The sequence below is a fragment of the Fulvia fulva genome, chromosome 10 (genome assembly GCF_020509005.1).
Source record: "Fulvia fulva chromosome 10, complete sequence".
Classification (NCBI taxonomy): Eukaryota; Fungi; Ascomycota; class Dothideomycetes; order Mycosphaerellales; family Mycosphaerellaceae; genus Fulvia; species Fulvia fulva.
Window position 1 is genome coordinate 3,470,643 of NC_063021.1, and position 19,962 is coordinate 3,490,604.

Here is a 19,962-nt window from a genome sequence, read left to right on the forward strand (position 1 = left end):
GCAGTCTTTGTGTCACCACAGGCAGTGAAGGCCTCTATACTGGTTCGTTCAGAGGGCTCTTGGCAACAGTCTTCGGTCGAGTGGCTCAGTCGTAGTAGCACAATGCCTCGAGCGACCGGGCAACCCCAACGTACCTGAATTTCCTCAGCACCACATGGTGGTGTTGAGTAAAATTTGTTTGTCGGTGCCATTCGAGCGGAGTCTGATCTTTTGCCCTGGATTTGCACGTTATGTCATCAGAGCTCGATGCATTCTTTTGGAACAGGGAGGCGCAGAAGGTTGTCTCGCTGTGAAGTGGTTATTCATTGCGATATTGAAAGTTACTTGTCATTTGTTCATGCTCAATGCAATTTTCCCACGTCCCATACACCTAACGCCGTCGCTAAGCTTTCAATTTCCGAAACCCATGCATCTCTCATCATAGTCGTACTTCCATCTAGAACCTCTCCTTCATCCTACCAGCAACAGTCCTCAGGTTGCCATAAACCTTGCCCGGCGGAGATCCCAGGATTAAGCTGACAACAGCTTCTCTCGCCACGTGAATGTTCTTGAAACCACCAAGAATGTGCACCTTCTGATCTGCGAGCACAATTCTCGTCCTGCTTGCGTTCTCGATCGCGAACTTTGTCTTTCCGTCCCTGCCTGCGATACGTCCAACAGCTCTTCCCAAATGCTCTCCCTCCAGCCTCTTCACGTCCTTCACCTCGAAACTCTGGATGTACAGGTCGTCCAATCTCAGCAACGCGATCGCATCGTCTAGATCGAAGCCGAGGCAGAACGCCTGGATGAAGTCTGCGCCCTTCTGAATAGCTCCAGTGTCGGTGGTGAGAGGCGAAGTCCGGAGTTCGACGGCCTTCTTGGCGATGTTCATGCGGACTTGCAGCTTGAGGTGCTCGACGAGTGGTGGGTAGATCTTTGGCCAGCTCGCTTTCAGAGGTGACATGCGATGTGGTGGTACTCGCACTTTGCGTTCCTCCACTCTGTGTGCTGTGTTGGACACTGTCTCTGGCGCGAAAAGTGCGCCGTCTCCGCCGTCCACTTCCATATCTGTGACTACATCGGCACCCTCTGGCTGTTCCGAGGTGGTGGCTGTGAGCAGAACCTCCTCTTCAACGGCTGATTGTGGGGCATCATGTGTCGTCTCCTCGATCGCAAGGTCCTCGGGCGCTCTTTGCAGAGCAGTCGGTGCAGGCATATTTGCGATTTCGTGTGGAAAGTGGCGGTGGATATCGTGCGTCGGATTCTCGTGCTCGCTATTCGAAGTCGGATTTTGTCCGCGTGTTGGTATACTGTCTTGGCGTGGTATAGGCTGTCCTGGCCGTACAAACGTCTGCAACAGTATGAGTGTCTGGAAAAGGCAGATGTCAAGACGAAATTCGAGGTCGAAACTTTTCGGGTCTCGGCTTATCTGATCTGACCCCTGCTTAGCGCCATGACATCGCGTCTGTGCTCCAGCTTCGCTCTTGCCGCGTCGTTGCTTGGAGCCTCACTTGAAGCAGGAACAACCATCAAACATCGCCGACTACCACCACCAACACCCTCTCCGAATTGCATACATCTGCTATACCACCGAATCGACCACGAGCGTCATACGTTGAGCACCACCATCGAGAACACTACCACTGGCCACGATGGGTTCCTTCATGAACGCCGCACCTTTGATGGAACAGCCCAGCTACTCATTCGCATCCGCCCCAACATCACACTCCGCGCCACGGCAACATGGCTTCTACCCGTATGTATCGACAACATAAGTGGCTAAAGTCTGACCTAACATGCCAACAGATACACTGACAATGGTGGCTCAACACTCGGCATCAGCGGTACCGACTTCACTGTTTTGGCCGGCGATACACGATCCACATCCGGATACAACATCAACACACGCTACGAACCAAAGCTCTTCAAGATCGGCGGTGATGGTCCGGAGAACGTTGGCAGCAAGATCGTGCTATCAGTGGTGGGCTTCGCAGCGGATGGCAAGGCACTGAAAGAGCGCTTGGACACAATCGTCAAGATGTACAAGTACCAGCACGGAAAGGACATCTCAGTACACGCCTGCGCACAACGACTCAGCCACATCCTCTACTCGAAGCGCTTCTTCCCATACTACGTCACAGCCATCCTGGGAGGTATCGATGATGAGGGTAAGGGTGCGCTCTACTCGTACGATCCAGTCGGCTCATACGAGCGGGAAGCAACAAGAGCAGCAGGTGCGGCATCATCCCTCATCATGCCGTTCCTCGACAACCAGGTCAATCTCAAGAACCAGTACGACCCAACACAGGCACAGGGATTCGGAAAGGAGCAGCTTGTGCCAAAGCCGCTTGACAGGACAACTACAGAGGCGCTGGTCAAGGACGCGTTCACAAGTGCGGTGGAGCGACATATCGAGGTTGGTGATGGTCTGCAGATGATGATCATCACGAAGGACGGCATCGAGGAGAGGTATGCGCCGCTCAAGCGCGATTAGATGATTCGCGCAAGGAGCATGGTGCACGAAGTTCGGCAGGGCATATGTACGATACCAAGCGCCACCACCGAGATGGTGCTCTGTATAGCATGGCGTGCGGCGCTGAGCCTAGATACCGGTCATGGTAAGCATGAAACGATTCGAATATGCAAGCTCAGACTTCTCTACAGGCCTGCCGCATCTACCGACCGCGTGAACCCGCTCGTTCAGCCGATTGACATTGACCGCACTCACACTCGCAGCAGCAGCACCGAACACGCAACCACCAAACTCCCAGCCGCGATCATCAACGCCAAACCCCACCTCAAGATCCCCTGCACAGCCAACCTCTCAAAAAGCGCCCCCAAATCCTTCGCATCGTTCAGTCTAGGAAACGGAACATCCGGCACCTCCACCCCAAGCACCTTACAAAGCGGCTCCCAGCCATCTTTAACGCTATAGAACACCAGCCGGTCTCTGGGAACAGTCTCCTGAAGGTGAGCGTAATGCGCATCCCACACCCTCCTCGCTCCCGCTTCCGACTCCAGCGATGGGCCGGGTCCGTAACGCTGCTGGTATATGTTTGTGAAGGCTGTGATGAGACGGGGCATGTGGCGGAGACTGGGGATCCAGAAGAAGAGGAATGTCATCAGCGCGGGCTGGACGGTTTTGGTCATCGCGACTACACTGCGGACCTGCGGATACGAGGCTGTCAGTTGAGCCCGAGGGGCATGTGGTGTATGATGATGCCTTAGCAGCCGCGTTTACCATAATGATCAAGGGACTGCACGAGGATGAGTACCAACCCAAGCATCCTGATCTCTAGTCGTACAGATCACAAGAGCATCGGGGTACAGCTCCATGAACTCTGGCACGAGCTGGTTGAGAGGTGCATCACATGTAGCAACATAACCAGAGAGGACGGATCCTAGTTTTGAGAAAATCTCTGCCTTGGTGGAAGGGTCGTTGTAAGGGAATCGTTCTGCGGCTTCGATCATTGTGAGGATATGGGTTTCATCTTTTGTTCCGGTGGCGTATTGGACGCCGGAGTGCTAGGCCGGGCCATTGAGGAGGATGGATAGAGCGGCACAGAATGAGTTTGTGCCGGTTCTGGGGAGGCCTAGTGGGTGTCAGGAAAAGGACTTGTGCTGTGAGGTGGATGGGGTGTGTGAGTTACCGGCGCCGATTACTTGGATTCTTTTGCCTGGGTTGGGAGGGAGGAAGTGGAGTTTTGACATGATTGTTCAAGAGGCGGTTGTATGTGAGGAGTTGCACCCGATTTTCGCACGCATGGTTGGCACGGTTGGCTTTAGTCAATGGACAGCACTGGAAGTTCGAGGACAGAGGATCTACACTGCCAACAGCTTCAGCTCGATCCTGCGCTTCTTCGCCCCGAAACTATCGCCAAGCGCTCTCAGCTCTTGGCTTCGACCTCCTCAATCTTCTCAACGGCCTCCTTTTCATCCAACTTTGCAAAAGCCTTATAACGATTCTCCTCGTCCGCAGCAGTAGCCCGGATCACTTTGGTATGGTTCTTACTAAGGCCCATACACACCCTGGGCTCCTCGAAGAACATACTATCAATCTGCTCCAACGTCCTCCCGCTCGTTTCTACGCCGAAGAAGTATGTCAATGGCACGAAAGAGGCACAGACAATCGCCCAGATCCAGAAGTAGTTTCCGGAGATGTTGTCAAGACCGATGGGGGTGACCATGACGACGACGAAGTTGCTCATCCAGTGGCTGAAAACTCCCACCGCAGTTGCCTTATTCCTGACTCTCAATGGCTGTATCTCAGCACTGTAGCTCCAGCTCACCGGCAAGATCCCTAGCGTGAAGCAGTCCAGATACAGGAACATGAAGGCGACCGCTACGGCGGCTGTGCTGTAAGAGCTGCTAAGCAGACATCCGGCTATAACGGCCATGCAGACAGCACAGCCAATAGACGAGTAGATCACTGTCCAGCGTCGTCCGATCCGGTCGATGTAGAAATACGGCGGCCAGGAAAATACGGCGTATTGAGTGAACGCTACTGAAGCGAGGATGAGAGACATGGATGAGGAGAAGTTCAGGTAGGTTTCGAGGATGTAGGCCAGGTAGTAGCAGAGGGCGTTGATTCCTGTGAAGTGTCAGTAAGCACAGTGGCGTGGTGAGGGTCGTGAATGAGGGTCCATAAGACGCACCGGACCATTGATTCATCATGTAAGGTCCCATACCCAGCAACACACGCTGCAGATTCCGGGACTTGGTCGCATTGCTAAAGACTTCTGACCATGTCGGCTCGCCATCTCCGCTCTCTGCTGCGATCGTCTCCAAGATCTCATTGAGTTGGCCTTTAACTTCTGGGTCATCCTCCGACTTGTTCAGGAGACGTGTTATAGTGTGGCGAGCTTCGTCATCTCGACCATGCTTAGCTAGCCAGCGAGGTGTCTCGGGTAAGAAGGGGCAGCAGCAAAGGACGAGCATCGAGAAGACAATCTGGCAGGCAATCGGGAATCTCCATTGTAAGGAGGAGTTGGCGTAGAGTGTGGCGAAGCAGAGCCAGGATGCGATGGCGACGCCGATGATGATCAGGGCCGACTGGACGACCAGCAGGGCCCCGCGATTGTGGGATGGCAACGTCTCGGACTGCAAAATTGGCACTGAGACCGTGGAGAGACCAACTCCAACGCCAGCGATGACTCGAGCCACAGCCATCTGTGCGTACGAATAGCAAGCCGTCTGAATAGCAGCTCCAACGATGACGATGACGTTCGCGAGAATGATAGACTTCTTCCGACCGAGATTCTCACCCCAGACGAAAGCAGCGACAGCACCGATAGCGCATCCAATGTCGTACATTCCAGTGACAAGACCAGTCATGGTGGGCCCAGGCTCGCCGAGCATTGCCTTGAAGCGAGAGCCTCCTAAGATGCCACCGAAGAGTCCTTGGTCATATCTTAATTGACGTTAGCATTCAGTCGCACGCATACTTTCCCTCAGCACCTAAATTACCCAAACAACAGAAAATCCAGTCCAGAAGCAGCCAGGATAACGGCAATCAAGGCCTTTCCACGGAGTTCAGACACCATGTTTGACAACTTCAACTCTGAAGACAGTAGATCAAACCTATAGTCCTACAAACCAGGATCTCGCGTCCCTCGAGGAAGCAGAAGTCTTTATATCCCTCATGGGCCATGGCAGCCACATGGGAAGACTATTTCCGCAAGCGTAGCTCCGGCAGATGGGGTCAGACCAACCTCTCCACATGTCGACCCCAGGATTGTGGAGGCAGAGGTATGGAGAACCTGGGATATTGGTTTCGGGATACTGTGTTGGGGATGCCGGCTGCGGCTAAGTCTGTCGCGCACGCTTGTTGTCACCGCAAGGGTGTTGTGCAGAGCTTGGCGGTGCTGGGATGCTGGATGTGGGATGCCGGGGTTGCAGGTTTGCTCATCGATATCAGTAGCATGTGTTGTCATGGTTGCTGCTTTTTGAGGGCGCAAGGAGACATTGGGTCCAGATCCGACGCCGCAGGGCAAAAGGAGTATCTGAAGAAGTAAGCAGGAAGATCGAGAAGCGACAATGTCTTCTACTACTAGTCTGGGCTATTAGCATAAATGCAAAATGCACTATCACACACACGCAAGATGAACCTGGTGTTAAGACAAAACGACATCACCATCCAAACTTATCCTTATGAGCCCGCTGCGCAACCTCCACAACCCTATGTAGCACCCACTCCAAATGCGTCTCGAAATCCGCTCGTTGGCTCTCGGGCATCTGCGCAATAATCGCGGGAGCATAATGAATACCCTCAGGGTGACTCGACGAAGCTCCATAATTGCCGGCATTCAAGGCTTTCTCAAGCTTGTCCAGGAGTATTGAGCCCTTCAACTTCCTTCCCTTGAGCTTTTTGAGTACTTCAATGATCTTTTTGGCAGTGGACCTCCACCAGTTGTCACATAGTTCTCGCTGCATCAGAGGCCTGTTGGTATGGTTCGGCATTACCCAGTTGATGGCTGCCAAAGTTGCGGCGTGGAGGAGGTCGTACTTGATGTATGCCATGTCGTCGAGGCGGTAGCCATATTCGAGGTCTCGAGTTCCCCGTGCGTTCGGGTGTCGGGAGGTCAAGTGTCGCAGTTGTTCAACGAAAAGTGGAGTGTCGTAGAACTCCCCAATCCTGAGCCGCTCGAAGTCATCAGGTTTCAAGTTAGTGGTCGCAAAGGTAGTGACAGGAGGCAGAAAGCGGCTGTCAGGCCGTGGGCTAGGAACGGCAGTGGCTGGTCCGGAGTGCGAGTTGCCCATGATAGTGGCGCCGTTGGGGTATACGAGCGATCTACAAACAGGGCAGCGGTCGTGCTTCGAGAAGCGGGTGTTGAAACATTTTCGAGCAAAGGGCATGGCCACAGATCGTCTTGTTGATACGGACGGCTCCCTGAGTCACAAAGTTAGCAATCGGCAATCAATTGGTCGTCTGCGATCTGGGCAAACGTACTTCTGCCTCCCAGCAGACACAGCAATCTAGTGTTTCCAGTATTGTCGTCATATCTGTGGTGGCGAGCTGGGTCGTTCCGGGCTAAGCACTGGGTCAGTACTAATTGACTGTGTGTAGAATGTATGTATGGCCAAGTATATATGCGAAACCAAAACAATGAGATTTTCGTAATGCGGTTGGGAATAGCGCTAACAGGTGAACGTCAACAATCATACCCCTCTCGGTCATGCACGCATGAATTTCTGCGTATTGTCTTAATGTACCCTATGGTATGTCTTTCCAAACAGCTGTCAAGAAGTCCTCAGCTTGTGTGAAGTGGTAGTCGGGCAGCAGTCGGTTCCACTCGTCGCTGACATTGAGAGCGCCGGCTGAGATCGCCAGAATCATGCTGGTAGTCATCATGGCGGCCATGGCTTCTGGGTTTGGCATTCCTGGATGATTGACGATAGGCAGCCAGGAGCAGTGCACATTGCCGAATTCGAGATCTTCGCGGCTCATCCTTTCGATGGCAAACGCTGAGCCTAGAGTCAACATTGTTAGCATGAATGCATAGCAAGGCATGATAGCTGCTCGAACGTCGTACCACGGACCCGCTCGCCTATTGCAAGAAGTTCTTTGACTGGAAGCTCGGTGCCCTTGATACCGCCGTTGACAGGCCACCCCCCTTCATACTCGACAGCTCTGGCAACGACCTGTGCCATGTCTTGCACTGTGGTGAGGGTCACTCGATCATTGTCACCGCCTTCGACAGCGAGAGCACGCCGATGTTCGAAGTCAATGTGCGTCTCGAAGGACCGGAAGTGCATCGCAGTCTGATGAGGATGAGCGAAGTAATTCGTGAACAGACCTGGCTGGAAGAGGCAGTACTCCAGCACTTTCTTGTCCTTGTTTAGTTCCGCCAAGTATGTCCAGATTTCAGCTTTGCCAGCATACACAGGCAGGTGCTCAAAGCTGGATCTATTGTAGAGTCAATTGTGTTAGATATCACAGATGCCACGAAACGGCCTGACATACGTTGCCCATTCGCTCGGTGCAAATCGCTTGACTGACATCAGGAGAGCATTGGCTTCGCTCTCATAATTTCCAAGTGTAGCGCCTCCTTATCTCAAAGGGCTGCCTGGGACAAGATACTCACCTCCAGCCTGTACAGAAGCATTGATAAGGTTGATCTGGGTCGTGTTGCCAGGATCTGACTGCGTTGTGATGAAGGATAGCAGCGTGTGGACGCCTTGCGGTGCTTTCACGAGCTGAGACATATCCGTGTAGTCCACTTGAATCCATTCCTGTGCAGGCTCGAGGCCAGCTTCGGGGGCTGCTTGTCTTGACAGCAACACAATGCTATGCTTGCCAGTAGCGACCAAAGCATCGACCACCTCCTTCGCAACACTACCCGAACCTCCAACAATCGCTACCTTGACCATATCTGCCGGACTGTGTGTAACTTCTTTCTCTGTGCTTTGTTCGAGACACGGTGAGAAGGGAAGAGGATAACGTGCTGCAGCACGCTGAGGCTACATGTAGCTGCCTCGCATTGACGGAAAGGATGCATCAGCTCCTTCCGTCGATATGTCTGCATACTGCACCTTCTATCACATATCCTTGGCCTCATACGGCTCATTTTCGCCGACGGTACACTCGATGGAGGGGTGCTGGCCTCGCATCCTACCGTAACCTGCTCACCTCTTTCTTGTCTTATAAAGATCTGGACCCGATCACCACTACCTCCAGAGCGGGCGTTGCTTCTAATTTTCTCGGATCGTACTGCAGGCGAGGGAACGAGGTCAACAGGGCGATGATCATGCGTCAAGTCGTGTCGTTGAGATCTGTGTCTGTGGACTCTCGCATCATGAGTCATGATCGTGAATGTATCGTTCCGGACTTGGGCGGATCGAGGAATCACGTCACAGCTGCGGCGGTCTCCAGGAAGGCAGTAAGTATCACATAAAGACCATGGGAACAGAAATAGAAACCCGTTGATGTGCACGGTGTGTTCGGAGAGGAAGGGGGATGTCTCAGCCCTCATAAAGCTTCGGTGGACCTCCCACTGAACTTTAGCGTCTTCCCCTTGGACCCTCAATCAATGTCCGACTTCACCTCTTCTTTCCGTACCGAATGCACTACAACATCACTGCAACTTCCACGATTGACCGCTCGCCAGGAGCCTCACGCTGACATCGCTGACGCATTGCTCGCTCACATTACAATCGTTCAAGCGCCGTCGAGCCTGTCCTCCGATGCGTCTTCCTGTCCAGCGTTTGACCGCGTCCCCCTGCGATGCGATTCCCTATTTGAGGTCGAGGGTATCGAGAAATGCGAGCTGTGATCATCTCATGGAGATCTGAGCTTCACTATACCAAGCTGCAATCGATCGCCGCCACGAAGCTTGAGACAATGACCGCTCCGTAGAGCTGGCCACGGGCACGGAGATGTGGTTTGTTGTGGGAAGTCCGGTCTTCTTATCGCAATTGGTGACACGAGTAGAACCAGGCCAAGAGGGCCCCTAGCGTCGGTATTTTGTATTTTTTACTGTCTTCCGGTCGTTTCCAGCGGCTTGCCGTGGCTCTCGGGCACGAGGCAATGAACAGACTAACCTCGAACCTGTGCTGTCGCAGACATGCTTGTCTGACGAACGGTAAGGTATCGCATTAAGCTCACACTGAACATATGACACGACTCGAAACCAGCCACAGCAGTCTACGAGAAGACGCCGTCCCGATGCGAGCTCTACAAGAGAGCAATGAGCGCCTAATGCTGACCTTCGACGACCACACGACATTATGGCTGGCCTTCGCCTTGTAATCGCAGACTCTCCCCGACTTGGTAGCGTCCCATGCTGGTATATCCCCATACTTTCTGGGATATCATGGCTTTTCACACTCCTTACCATGCCCTCTGGATGGCTGTCAACGAATTCACCACACTACTCGGAGATGAAGGCCAACCAGAGATATGCCTACATCAGCGACATCGGAGCATCGCCATGGGGCAAGCCAATCTTCATTACTGGTGCAACAAACACAGTGATGTCCTTCGGTATCGCCTTCGGGGTTGAGCGATGGCTACGGCATCGAGGCTTACTCCTCCACGCCAGTAGCGCCACAAGCACAACTCTATCGACGTTGAGATCGATCTTCACAGTCGCGGGTGCCTCCGGTCTTATATTGCTAACGATCTTCGACGTCAAGCGACACAATAACACTCACTTCATTTGCCTGGGCGTGTTTCTCGGTGGCTATCTTCTTGCAGAGACGTTCATGGCTCTGGAGAAGCGAAGATTGTGGAGGAAGTACCCGGACAACACATACATCCGCCGATCCTTCCATATCAAGGTATCCTTTGTTGCTATCGAGCTAGCACTTGCAGCAGTGTTCGGCATCTTCAACTTATCCAACAACAGCGCGTTATTAGACTGCTCTGTGATCGTTGAGTGGACTCTGGCGCTCCTGTTCTCCTTCTCCATCTCGAGCTTTGAGGTCGACTTTCTGCCCGTGCCGCTGAGAGGTAGAGAAAGAGCCACCAGCCTGGAATCTGACATAGACCAAGCGAGACTGGTGGAGGACATTGAGAAGATGTGTCATCTCGAGATGGCGTCTGTTAGAAAGCCGGAGGGTGCTGTTCGGCGCGAGGCGAGGCATTTGAGAGCGTCGGAACCTGTACGTGTGTGGAGAGTGCAAAGTTTTATCTGGCCAGAATATGGATCGAGGCATTATCTCAAGCTGTAGGCCTGGCTTACAGACAGTAGAGATGGCTGCTTGTGCAACAGCTGGCGCCTTGGTCCCTCAATCGACACAGTACCTTGACGTCCGATGGGGCGCAGGCTGGCGCTTCAAGACGCAAGACCGCGCGGCGTCAGCACAGCGACAACGTTGCTCTTTGTATCCTGTAGCTGATAATGTGGCAGTGCTTGCGCCTAGCATCCCTGGCACATCACTTTGCCTCATGTTCTGCAATGGAGCGACCCTATCCCCTCATATAAGCGCCTGAGCGTGCAGCTCTTCCATTCAGGACCATGTTGGTTTGAAGCCGGCCGATGCCATGATGATAACGCAGCCGCCCGGTCTAGGCTAGGGGGCTGGGAGACTGGGTATGTAGGCAATGGCCTTCGCTGAACAACGGCTTCAACACAACATCACATCTAAGCCTCACTACAGCCGGCCTGTACGTCTCGCCCACTGCCACTCTCTTCGGCATGCCTTCCACCCCTTCTTTGAGCAGCGTAGAGGAGGCCAGCAACTCCAAAGTCAGGTTCTCCGATCTCACGGAGGACTGGAAGAACGCCACCAAAAATGGCTTGAGAAGTCTAAAGAGGAAGGTATCTAATGGCCCGAACCTGAATGACCGACACACGCTTACCTTCGTCAGAATCCGAATGCCAAGAAGGTCGTCATTAAGTGCGTCAGGCCTTGAATGTAGGCAATGTGGTCGACTAACGCATAGCAGAGGTCAGTCACATCCATCTTCTACAGTGGCTACTCATACCAACGTCATTTCTTGCCAGCTTCAAGATGCTAATGGAGGGTACCTGGGATCGGGCCATATCGATGAGACGGGTGAGGCGTACCCGAATGAGAAATTCGAGAAGATAGCGGCCAAAAAGTAACGCTGATATCAGACTGCCGTGGAGGGCTGACTGCAAAGGATTAAGTGCTTCTGGGTCGAGCGCTTCCGTATGTCAATGTAAGCAGTAGCGTTCAGCAATGATACCTTTTGGGTCTTTGAGTACCTTACATGATCCGCAAGACCCTGAGTCAATGCAATGCCAGCGGTTATTCAATGGCTCTTAGTGATCAGAATCACGCCGCATATCGTTACAAGAACACGTTCTCTACTTGACAAGCGCCGATATCTCCTGGTGTCACATCCTTGTGATGCACAGAGGGCCGCTAGTCCGCATTGGGCCCCTTAGCGCTTAAATCGAGGCAGGAACGATGCATGTGGCATGCTTTGAAGAACTTACAACAACCTGGAGCGCAACAATTTCTTCGCGTATGTATCAGCGTGTCGACAAGTCGCCGGAGAACTCGAAGTGATATCGCGCGAGTCGACTCTATCCATCGACGAAGCTAGCTTAGTCCAGACAACCAGAGCCCTGACATGACTTCACCCTCACCGACACAAGATGCATCTCTGCCCGAGGCAGAGTATCTGAGCGGAGAAGTACTGCTGGAAGAAGAGTCGTTCTCCTGGTACAGTCCCTCAAAGTTCTATGCCATACACATTGGTGATATCGTGGAGTCAAGATATCAGGTCTTGGCCAAGCTCGGTTACGGCTCAGTGTCGACGGCATGGTTGTGTAAAGACATGAGGTATTGAGTGATCTGCTATGAAGATATTGACTTTGGCTGAAGGTATACAGGGAGGACAAGTACGTCACGCTGAAAGTCTACATGACAGGACATAGGCAGGCGCTGAACGAAGCAAAGGTCATGAACCACCTGAACTCAACGCCTTCCGACCATCCCGGAGCAAAGTTGGTACGAACAATGCTGGACACATTCGAGATCGAAGGAGAGCATGGCAAGCACGTCTGCATGGTCTATCAGCCTCTGAGTCTCTCGCTGCGTGACATCCGCACAATAGCGGGAGGACAGGTACCTGCAGAGATCTTGAAGCCAATGCTGTACGCCATGCTCCTCGCTCTCGAATACCTCCACACGGTGGCTCACGTTGTTCATACTGGTGAGCTCTTTCACCCACATGACTTGGAAATGCGACTGACTGCTTGGCAGACATCCAAGATGGCAACATCATGCTGTCCATTGATGATGAGTCGATTTGGGACGAAGCGCTCGAAGGCGAGAGGCAACACCCAAGTCCGCGTAAAGAAGTCGATGGGCGAACCACATATTCCTCCCTTGAGGTGGACATGCCTGACGATCCAGGCGAGCCGATGATCTGCGACTTTGGTGATGCTCAGATCGGCGCGGGCCCGTTCAAGATCGAGGTCATGCCTGATCTATACCGAGCTCCAGAAATTGTGCTTGGGATCCCATGGAACGAGAAGATCGACATCTGGGCTTTTGGGCTCATGATTTGGGATTTGGTGCAAGGCAAGCATCTTTTCAACGAAAGGTTGCCAACTCGCGAGGCGTCCGCTGGTACGCACTTGTCGAAGATGATAGCACTGATGGGACCGCCGCCTCCTGATCTGGCAGAAAACGCGGGTGTATGGGACAAGTTCCTGGATGCCGAAGGTGAGTCACCTCCATCTGCCATGATTGCCATACTGACTGTAGCTACAGGCTGTCTGAACCCAGGAATCAAAACTTTCCAAGGCAGCCTCGAGGACGAAGATGAAATCTTTGAAGGGGACGAGAAGACGGCTTTCTTGAGCTTCACGAGGAAGATGCTCAGATGGCGACCTGAAGACCGGCTAAGCGCCAAGGAGCTTCTCGAGGACTCATGGCTTAGAGGTGATTGGTACGGGGCCAAGACTTAAAGAAGCTCTTCTCTTGAGGCATCATAACGTGGTAGATTCTCTCGTTGTTTTTGGCAAGTGCAGTCTGCCCCTCAAGCACGCCAGATCACACTTTCGAATATCTATTGCAGATCGAGTCGTCGTCCTCCCGATTACACACCCACCTCCATCCCCCAAAGTCTATGCAGCGAGTACAGCCCACGCTTGAGCTGTTGACCACGATTGATACCGTGGGATGCGCCGATGCAGTAATGCCCACTGCGGTTTGGTCGAACAGATCTTTCTGCTTGACACCCTCGTAGAAGCAGTTTACTGGAGCATCCAAGCCGACTTGGCCTGCAGAAACAATCGATATATCTTGGAGTGACCTGTGTTCGAGCAGGTTGTCGACCTTGCGCAGTGTAGTTGCCATACTCATGATCTTTTCCGGTCTCAAGTTGACTGGCAAGGCCCCATTCACAGAGGAAAGATGGCGTTCAGAGGCAAGACTCTCGAGTCTGCCATGCTGATTCTGGTGGTCTTGCCGTCTTACATCTTGTCTGTATACAATCAATCGGAAGTCTACTTGCTCGACAATGTCATGAATCGTGGATGGTATTCTTTCCCCGCCAAGATGGCACACGCTGTGCTAAGTCAACCGTACGATGGTGGTGATGTTACTCCTCTGGTGTGTGGACTCCGGGGGGATGACGTTCTTTGCTGCGGTCTGAGCGGCCATAGCTGAGGACAGGCCAGAGCTACAAGTCCTTGAGGACATTACTTCAGCTGGAGGATGGAAGTCGAAAGACCGGTGAATTGACAATACCCATATTGTGATCATGTCCACGTCCGAACAGTGTCACCAGCCTTGATAATAGCATGCCCACCATCCTCACCTTGAGCCAAGCTTGTATGCACACCAAACAAAACCCTGCCTTTAAACCTCCTCGTCTTCGCCAGCGTGACAAACGGCTCCTGATTCTTCTCACCACTCTCCTGATCCACACAAACCATCTGACATCGCCGACAACCACCAAGAAAGTCAAAATTGACTCCATCTTCGCCACCGACGCACATACCTTGCCAATCATCTTCTGCCCATGGCTGTTCCTGGCCTGGCGACAGTAGTGGACTTTCGGCAAGCACAATGTTTGCACGGAATACGGAAGGATGAGCTGCTTTGCCGCCTTTTGCTTTTACGACTTCGTTCAGTAGATTGAGGGAGGAGCGAGAGATGGATAGAATTGGTGATTCGTTGCTGAGTAGGACCGGAAGCTGTCGGGGGAGATTTGCACTCGGTTGTTGTAGGTGTGCTTTGCTGTGTCGTACTGGTGGAGACGTTCGACTTGCTGCCGGGAAGCGAGCCAGTGTGCAGGGAACACCGATAGCCTCGGTGAAGAAGTCTGCGATTGATGGAGATGTGTATATTCGTGCTTGGACCCGTTCGCCACAGACAGTAGCATCGGCATTCCTGAAGTCAGCTGCCGCGAAGTGCTGCGGATCTCTCGACAAAGGCACGGCGATACTCTCATCGCTACCGGTGACGGTGATACGTAGCAAGCCTTCGCTGAAGTCCAGAAAGGGTCGAATACGTGCCATTCGCGGATGTGCTTTCTGGCTTAAAGCGGTGCCTGTGACCTGCTTCACAACGCACCACTCACGATCCCAGGCGAGACCTTCTCGATGTATGTCCCATGGCGTATCGTACGGTACCCGCCATCCGGCGCAGCTTTTGATCGGGTACACAGTCAGGCTCTCCACATAGAAACACGCTGTTTGCGGATCGTTGACAAGTAGTGGCGAAGGAGGCCGCGATTCAGAGCCTGTCTTGTCCACGAAGAACTCTTCGACAAATTCAATGAAGCGGGACGCATCCGATGAGGTGCTCATTGCTCCGAGGCTGACGCGCACCACGCCAGTCGGCTTGCCGTTCATGATGTCGTTCTCGCTGCCACACCGAAAGCCGGCCGAGAAGTTCTCCTTCATTTCCCAAGGCTCGAGACCCAGACATGTCGCGATACCACCTGGGTTACATAAGCCCCCAGTACGTAGGTGTATATCGCGGATCGATGCGAGCTGCTCAATCTCAGAGTTACTAACCCAACGTCCACGGCTGTCTTTGAGGTTGAAAGCTATGGTTGGTCCCTGAGTATTCGCATTGCCATAAGAAGATGCTTCGTCGATGTAAATCTTGCAGACATGCTTGCCATTACCATGTCGTAATGATGAAAGATTCGTGTAGAGCCGTTTGGCAAGCCAAGCGGTGTGAGCAGCAACTCTGTCCAACGACGAGAAAAGCTCAGCGTGAGCCTGCATAGCCGATCTCAAGGCAAGTATGCTGTGAATGGGAAGTGTACCATCCTCTAGCCGACCATGAAGAGCGCCAGCTTTTGGCTCGTGCCACTGCTCTTTGAGACACACGACCATGTCGACTGTGCCACCTCCAAAGTACTTACGCCGCTCGAACAAGTGTGCAGCACTCTTCTTGACGATCAAGCCGCCCAAGTCCGGGAACCCGAAAATCTTCGTGAAGCTCAAGACGGTGATGTCCGGCGCAGTATCAATGTTGTCCAAGCGTAGAGGTGACGTTGCAGCATATGCTGCGGCATCAAGCAGCGTGTACACATTGTCGACCGAGCTGAGTTGACTTGACCACTTCAACGGCAGTCTTCGACCATTCATATTCGACTGAGCAGGGAAAGCAAGGAGGTGTGGCTGATCCATCTCACGATCATGCACCTCCTCTATCCACTCTCGAACATGCCGATCTGACTCAAAGCATCGATGACTCGTTACAACTTCCCGAACGCCAACAAGACTCGTGTGCGAGTCCACGTGATAGCCATACCAGAAACGCTGTTGCTGCTCTCGGAATGCCTCCATGACCAGCTTGATAGCAGCAGTCGTGTTGGCAGTAAATACAAGGTCAAAATGCTCCGGATCAGCATCGAAGTATCGGAGAGCCTGTAGACGGATAGCCTCAATGTCTTGCGTGGATCGTTGGCTGGACGAAGATGCCGAGTGGGGGTTCCCATAGAGATTGGCCATCATGTCAGCGTGGAAGCGCTCCATGGCGGTCTTGCTGTAAAGTGTAGTACCGGCATGGTCGAGGTAGAGGGAGTCCTTCAGCATAGGATATTCCCGTCTCCGCATGTCTTCAATATAAGCATTGTATGCCTCTGGGATCATGCTCTCCAGGTTGGTGGCCATTGTGTGTACTTGAGCGTTTGCCCAGCTTCGCCGCTCGTTCAGCCAACTTCGTCTCCAGGTAGTGGCACAATTCGTCGTAAGTACAGGTGCGACATGAAGTCTCGGTCTGATGGCGAAACGGTCACTTCACGTTTTCACGATGATTAATGAGATGGTTTGTGAGTGGAGATAACATGTCAGCATCGGAGGAGGCCGATGTTGGAAGACGGAGGCAGGCGCGACACGTTCGACAGCGCCACATCTTGGCGACAGGCATTGTTTGAGGGTGTCTTTCACGTCACGCTTCAATCTTCGACAAACGCAGGTGCGGTTGCAATGTCTCCTCATTCACACAATGTAATGCTCATTTAAAGGGTCGGTAACGACGATATATGTCATCGATGGCCTCGAATACCGCCTATGATACCAACAACATTGAAGCGAGGACGGGTCAGATTGTCGTTCTTCCCTACCTGATATGGTCGGGAGAGCATTGGTACAACGACATTGCGATCCACCGGGACTCAGAATCGCATTCAGGCATCTCCTCTACCATCTATGCCGCCTTACCAATGCGGCATCAGCAGTGTTCAAATCCGGTTCAGCAACCACGCCACCATTCAACGCCCGCCCTGCTCCACGTGGCGACCTGTACGAGCACCACCTACAGTGATAGCGTATCCTGGAAACGAGAGTCAAGCAAGGAAGATAGCTTCTCAAACAAGAACTCAAAGTGAGGGCAGGAACACACGGTCTATGGGCAGACCCCATTTTCGACTTCGGGCAGACCCAAGCTGATGTAATCAATCAAAGTCCATTAAACCACATCCCCACCCCCCAGCCCTCCGCTGCACCTGGGGCCCCCCGAGAGATCCTCCCTCCCTTCGGGGGCCCCTCCTACCTTGGGTCCCTCCTAGGTTTGCTTCGGCTACGAGAAACAGAGGGCTATTAGCCCTCGCCGGGCGGGCAGGTGCAAAGTTAAGTCCTCAAAATTTGATTAATTACATAAGATTGGGTCTGCCCATAGAATTTATGGGGCAGGAATAGGGTCTGTCGGAGTGCCGAGCGCTACCATCCGCGGAAGCGTAGCTCAGTTCCGCCGCGAGGCAGGTCACCGCATCCGTCTAGGTGCTACCGTGAGAATTGTTTCTTATGGGATACGCAAGGCGAGCAGACTACAGTGACTGCCCTGCATGATGGCCATTCGGCGTTTTGGAGGCCTTGAAAGTTTGGTGCCGGAACTGCCGCACAGATTTGTGCGAGAAAGCCATGTCAATAGTGTGTGTAGGGCTGCTGGCCACGTATCCACTACAGCCATATCGGCGTGGCCACTGTTGCGGCTATGCGGATGTAGGCTCTGTCTATTGTGGCCATATCTCGACATCTGCAAAGTAAGCCGGCGACGTCGACGTAGTAGCGGTATTGTGTCGAGACGCGTTGATTACAGGCCAAATAGCTTAGACACACGTGGTCCGCAAGTTTGAGCCCATTCTGCGAGGTTGAGACACGCAATTATTGTGGCCTTAGGCATCCAGATTGAAGGGCCGCCATCAACAGGCAATCATTTATTAAGCGATTAGTCATATAGCCACCACAGCCATCCACGCCGCGGCCACAGCAAGGTAGTTGGCCATGAGGCTGTTGCTTAATCCACCATGGCCGCATGCACATTAGACGGATGTCAACCAGAGCGCGGGTCGCTTACAATGACTGCATGACTGCGATGCGATGCACTACTCTAGGTGCTGTTAGCGAGGGGAGTCGAGTACGGCAGCCTGGGGCTATCTTGCGAGATACGCCCGGCTAAGACATAGCGATCCATGAGGAGCTTCCCTTGAAGTCAGGACATGTGATTGACCAAGTCGAAGGAAGGAGACGCTTGACGGAGTCATCACAATGCTATGATCCGGGCCAATAGGTCGCCAGGTATCGTTGTTGTGCATTCACAGGCGCCAGCGTCTGCTGTCGCTCCGTATCAGCACAAGCAAATTGGTGGTGGTCAGTGGAAGTCTGTAATGCTTTTGGATCGCGATCGTTCCTCCCCATCAAGTAACATAACTCGACTCTGCTGGTCGTGTTTGTGAAAGCCATGCAGAGCGCGAGCCGCTTCGGCCGCCTGCAATTCCGGATCGCAGAGCAAGAAGCCCGGTGAAGTAGTCTTGACGCGTGACACGGCCAACGCTCGAGCAGGTCCGTACTTGTATTGATTGCAATAGCAGTATTGAGCACAGTGCTCGTCATATGACGCGGGTGCTCAATGATGCATCCGTCCAGTGAAAACATGTCGCTGGAGTTAAGAGCTAGGAACGGCATTCCTGATGAATTAGATAGATAGATAGATTTGTCATTCCCCTGTTCTAGGACCCTATTCGGCCTATGCAGGTATATATCTATTGTTATGTACAAAGGGAAACCCGAATAGGTGAAAACCCTTCCCGCCCCCGACTTCTCCTTGTCTAGATTAGCTTTCCCTCTGAACGTGCGTAGTCTATGTCACTACCCCGTTAGCCCCCGCTCCCAGCCGGTCTTGTCGCGCTACGCCGTGTCCTCTCTTCCTACACTGCTCCTACTAGGCGGTACTGTTCTAGCTAGCCCTTCTCTAGTATCTAGTTCGTAATTGTCAGGGCGAGAGCCTGGCCTGTGAGATGCAAGGGTGAAAGCGAGAATGCAGGTGCGAAGTGCAGATGCAAAAGGGTATGGTATGATTGCTACACAAAACAAAAGACGAAGAAAGCAAGAGAGGCCTGGGGAAGGCCAGAAATTTATACGCGACCCTTGCGAGTGCGTGTCCCCGCATCAACAGGGCTAACCCGTGCGAAGCCGCGCTCAGCAGCTTTGCTCAAAACCTTATTCCAACCTGCCCTACGTTCCGAGTCTTCCACGTGCTTCTTCCAGGGTCCAGCGCAGTCGCGGGTGCTCGCGGGAGTGCCGTGAGTCACACAGTCACGAGCCGAAGTGAATCTGTCAAGGTTTGGTAGAGGGGTGAATTTGGAGGGCTGGGTCCTGTAGTGAATGTTGCGGGGCATGTGATTCTTGGCGCTCACACCCCGAGCTGGACTGTCACTTCTTGACGACTTCTGAGCACTCTGAGGCTCTTCTGTCCCCACCTTCTGTACACTCTGTGGGGAGACCATGACAGTAATACGCCGTAGGTCCTTAACGTTATTAAGAAGTGCCCTAATCGTCCGGTTCCTCGCCTTTACTATCCACTCCCCCCTTCCTAGCGACTACCTCGGATAGACGAGGAGTACGTACCGTACATTCTAGGAGTAATAGCCGTAGGGGCAGCTAGTATTCGTATATTCTAGAACCTTCCTCTATAATAGGTACCCCTAGAGGCCGATATGTTCGCTTCGTAGTTAGGTTACTATACTACTCTATACCCTCGTAAGGCGGTAGTAGATAAGCTTTAGGGGGTGCTTAACCGCAGATTTTGTAGCTAACTATT

The 19,962-nt window shown here is 52.9% G+C and overlaps 10 protein-coding genes across 10 annotated transcripts; 4 read left to right on the forward strand and 6 right to left on the reverse strand.

Moving 5' to 3' along the window:
- Nucleotides 1-436: 436 nt before the first annotated feature.
- On the reverse strand, nt 437-1,195 carry CLAFUR5_12385 (Pre-rRNA-processing protein PNO1; the record flags this gene model as incomplete). The annotated part of the gene is made up of 1 exon (XM_047911533.1): nt 437-1,195. The coding sequence occupies one exon, from the start codon at nt 1,193-1,195 to the stop codon at nt 437-439; it is 759 nt and encodes a 252-aa protein (XP_047766991.1).
- Nucleotides 1,196-1,631: 436 nt separating this feature from the next.
- CLAFUR5_12386 (Proteasome subunit beta type-6) lies at nt 1,632-2,473 on the forward strand (the record flags this gene model as incomplete). The annotated part of the gene is made up of 2 exons (XM_047911534.1): nt 1,632-1,735; nt 1,786-2,473. The coding sequence occupies 2 exons, from the start codon at nt 1,632-1,634 to the stop codon at nt 2,471-2,473; spliced, it is 792 nt and encodes a 263-aa protein (XP_047766988.1).
- A 230-nt stretch (nt 2,474-2,703) lies between these two features.
- CLAFUR5_12387 (uncharacterized protein) lies at nt 2,704-3,690 on the reverse strand (the record flags this gene model as incomplete). The annotated part of the gene is made up of 4 exons (XM_047911535.1): nt 2,704-3,147; nt 3,259-3,470; nt 3,516-3,572; nt 3,630-3,690. 4 exons carry the CDS (start codon nt 3,688-3,690, stop codon nt 2,704-2,706), a joined length of 774 nt encoding a protein of 257 aa, XP_047766989.1.
- A 176-nt stretch (nt 3,691-3,866) lies between these two features.
- CLAFUR5_12388 (MFS-type transporter oryC) lies at nt 3,867-5,522 on the reverse strand (the record flags this gene model as incomplete). The annotated part of the gene is made up of 3 exons (XM_047911536.1): nt 3,867-4,570; nt 4,635-5,389; nt 5,446-5,522. 3 exons carry the CDS (start codon nt 5,520-5,522, stop codon nt 3,867-3,869), a joined length of 1,536 nt encoding a protein of 511 aa, XP_047766986.1.
- Nucleotides 5,523-6,108: 586 nt separating this feature from the next.
- On the reverse strand, nt 6,109-6,738 carry CLAFUR5_12389 (uncharacterized protein; the record flags this gene model as incomplete). Its single annotated transcript, XM_047911537.1, has 1 exon — nt 6,109-6,738. The coding sequence occupies one exon, from the start codon at nt 6,736-6,738 to the stop codon at nt 6,109-6,111; it is 630 nt and encodes a 209-aa protein (XP_047766987.1).
- A 454-nt stretch (nt 6,739-7,192) lies between these two features.
- Nucleotides 7,193-8,349, reverse strand: CLAFUR5_12390 (Oxidoreductase swnN; the record flags this gene model as incomplete). Its single annotated transcript, XM_047911538.1, has 4 exons — nt 7,193-7,449; nt 7,512-7,885; nt 7,943-8,027; nt 8,064-8,349. 4 exons carry the CDS (start codon nt 8,347-8,349, stop codon nt 7,193-7,195), a joined length of 1,002 nt encoding a protein of 333 aa, XP_047767405.1.
- A 1,356-nt stretch (nt 8,350-9,705) lies between these two features.
- Nucleotides 9,706-10,650, forward strand: CLAFUR5_12391 (uncharacterized protein; the record flags this gene model as incomplete). The annotated part of the gene is made up of 1 exon (XM_047911539.1): nt 9,706-10,650. The coding sequence occupies one exon, from the start codon at nt 9,706-9,708 to the stop codon at nt 10,648-10,650; it is 945 nt and encodes a 314-aa protein (XP_047767404.1).
- A 467-nt stretch (nt 10,651-11,117) lies between these two features.
- On the forward strand, nt 11,118-11,528 carry CLAFUR5_12392 (uncharacterized protein; the record flags this gene model as incomplete). Its single annotated transcript, XM_047911540.1, has 3 exons — nt 11,118-11,240; nt 11,291-11,319; nt 11,369-11,528. The coding sequence occupies 3 exons, from the start codon at nt 11,118-11,120 to the stop codon at nt 11,526-11,528; spliced, it is 312 nt and encodes a 103-aa protein (XP_047767407.1).
- A 494-nt stretch (nt 11,529-12,022) lies between these two features.
- Nucleotides 12,023-13,367, forward strand: CLAFUR5_12393 (Serine/threonine-protein kinase SRPK; the record flags this gene model as incomplete). Its single annotated transcript, XM_047911541.1, has 4 exons — nt 12,023-12,234; nt 12,285-12,607; nt 12,658-13,122; nt 13,171-13,367. 4 exons carry the CDS (start codon nt 12,023-12,025, stop codon nt 13,365-13,367), a joined length of 1,197 nt encoding a protein of 398 aa, XP_047767406.1.
- Nucleotides 13,368-14,162: 795 nt separating this feature from the next.
- Nucleotides 14,163-16,535, reverse strand: CLAFUR5_12394 (Molybdenum cofactor sulfurase; the record flags this gene model as incomplete). Its single annotated transcript, XM_047911542.1, has 1 exon — nt 14,163-16,535. One exon carries the CDS (start codon nt 16,533-16,535, stop codon nt 14,163-14,165), a length of 2,373 nt encoding a protein of 790 aa, XP_047767402.1.
- Nucleotides 16,536-19,962: the final 3,427 nt, after the last annotated feature.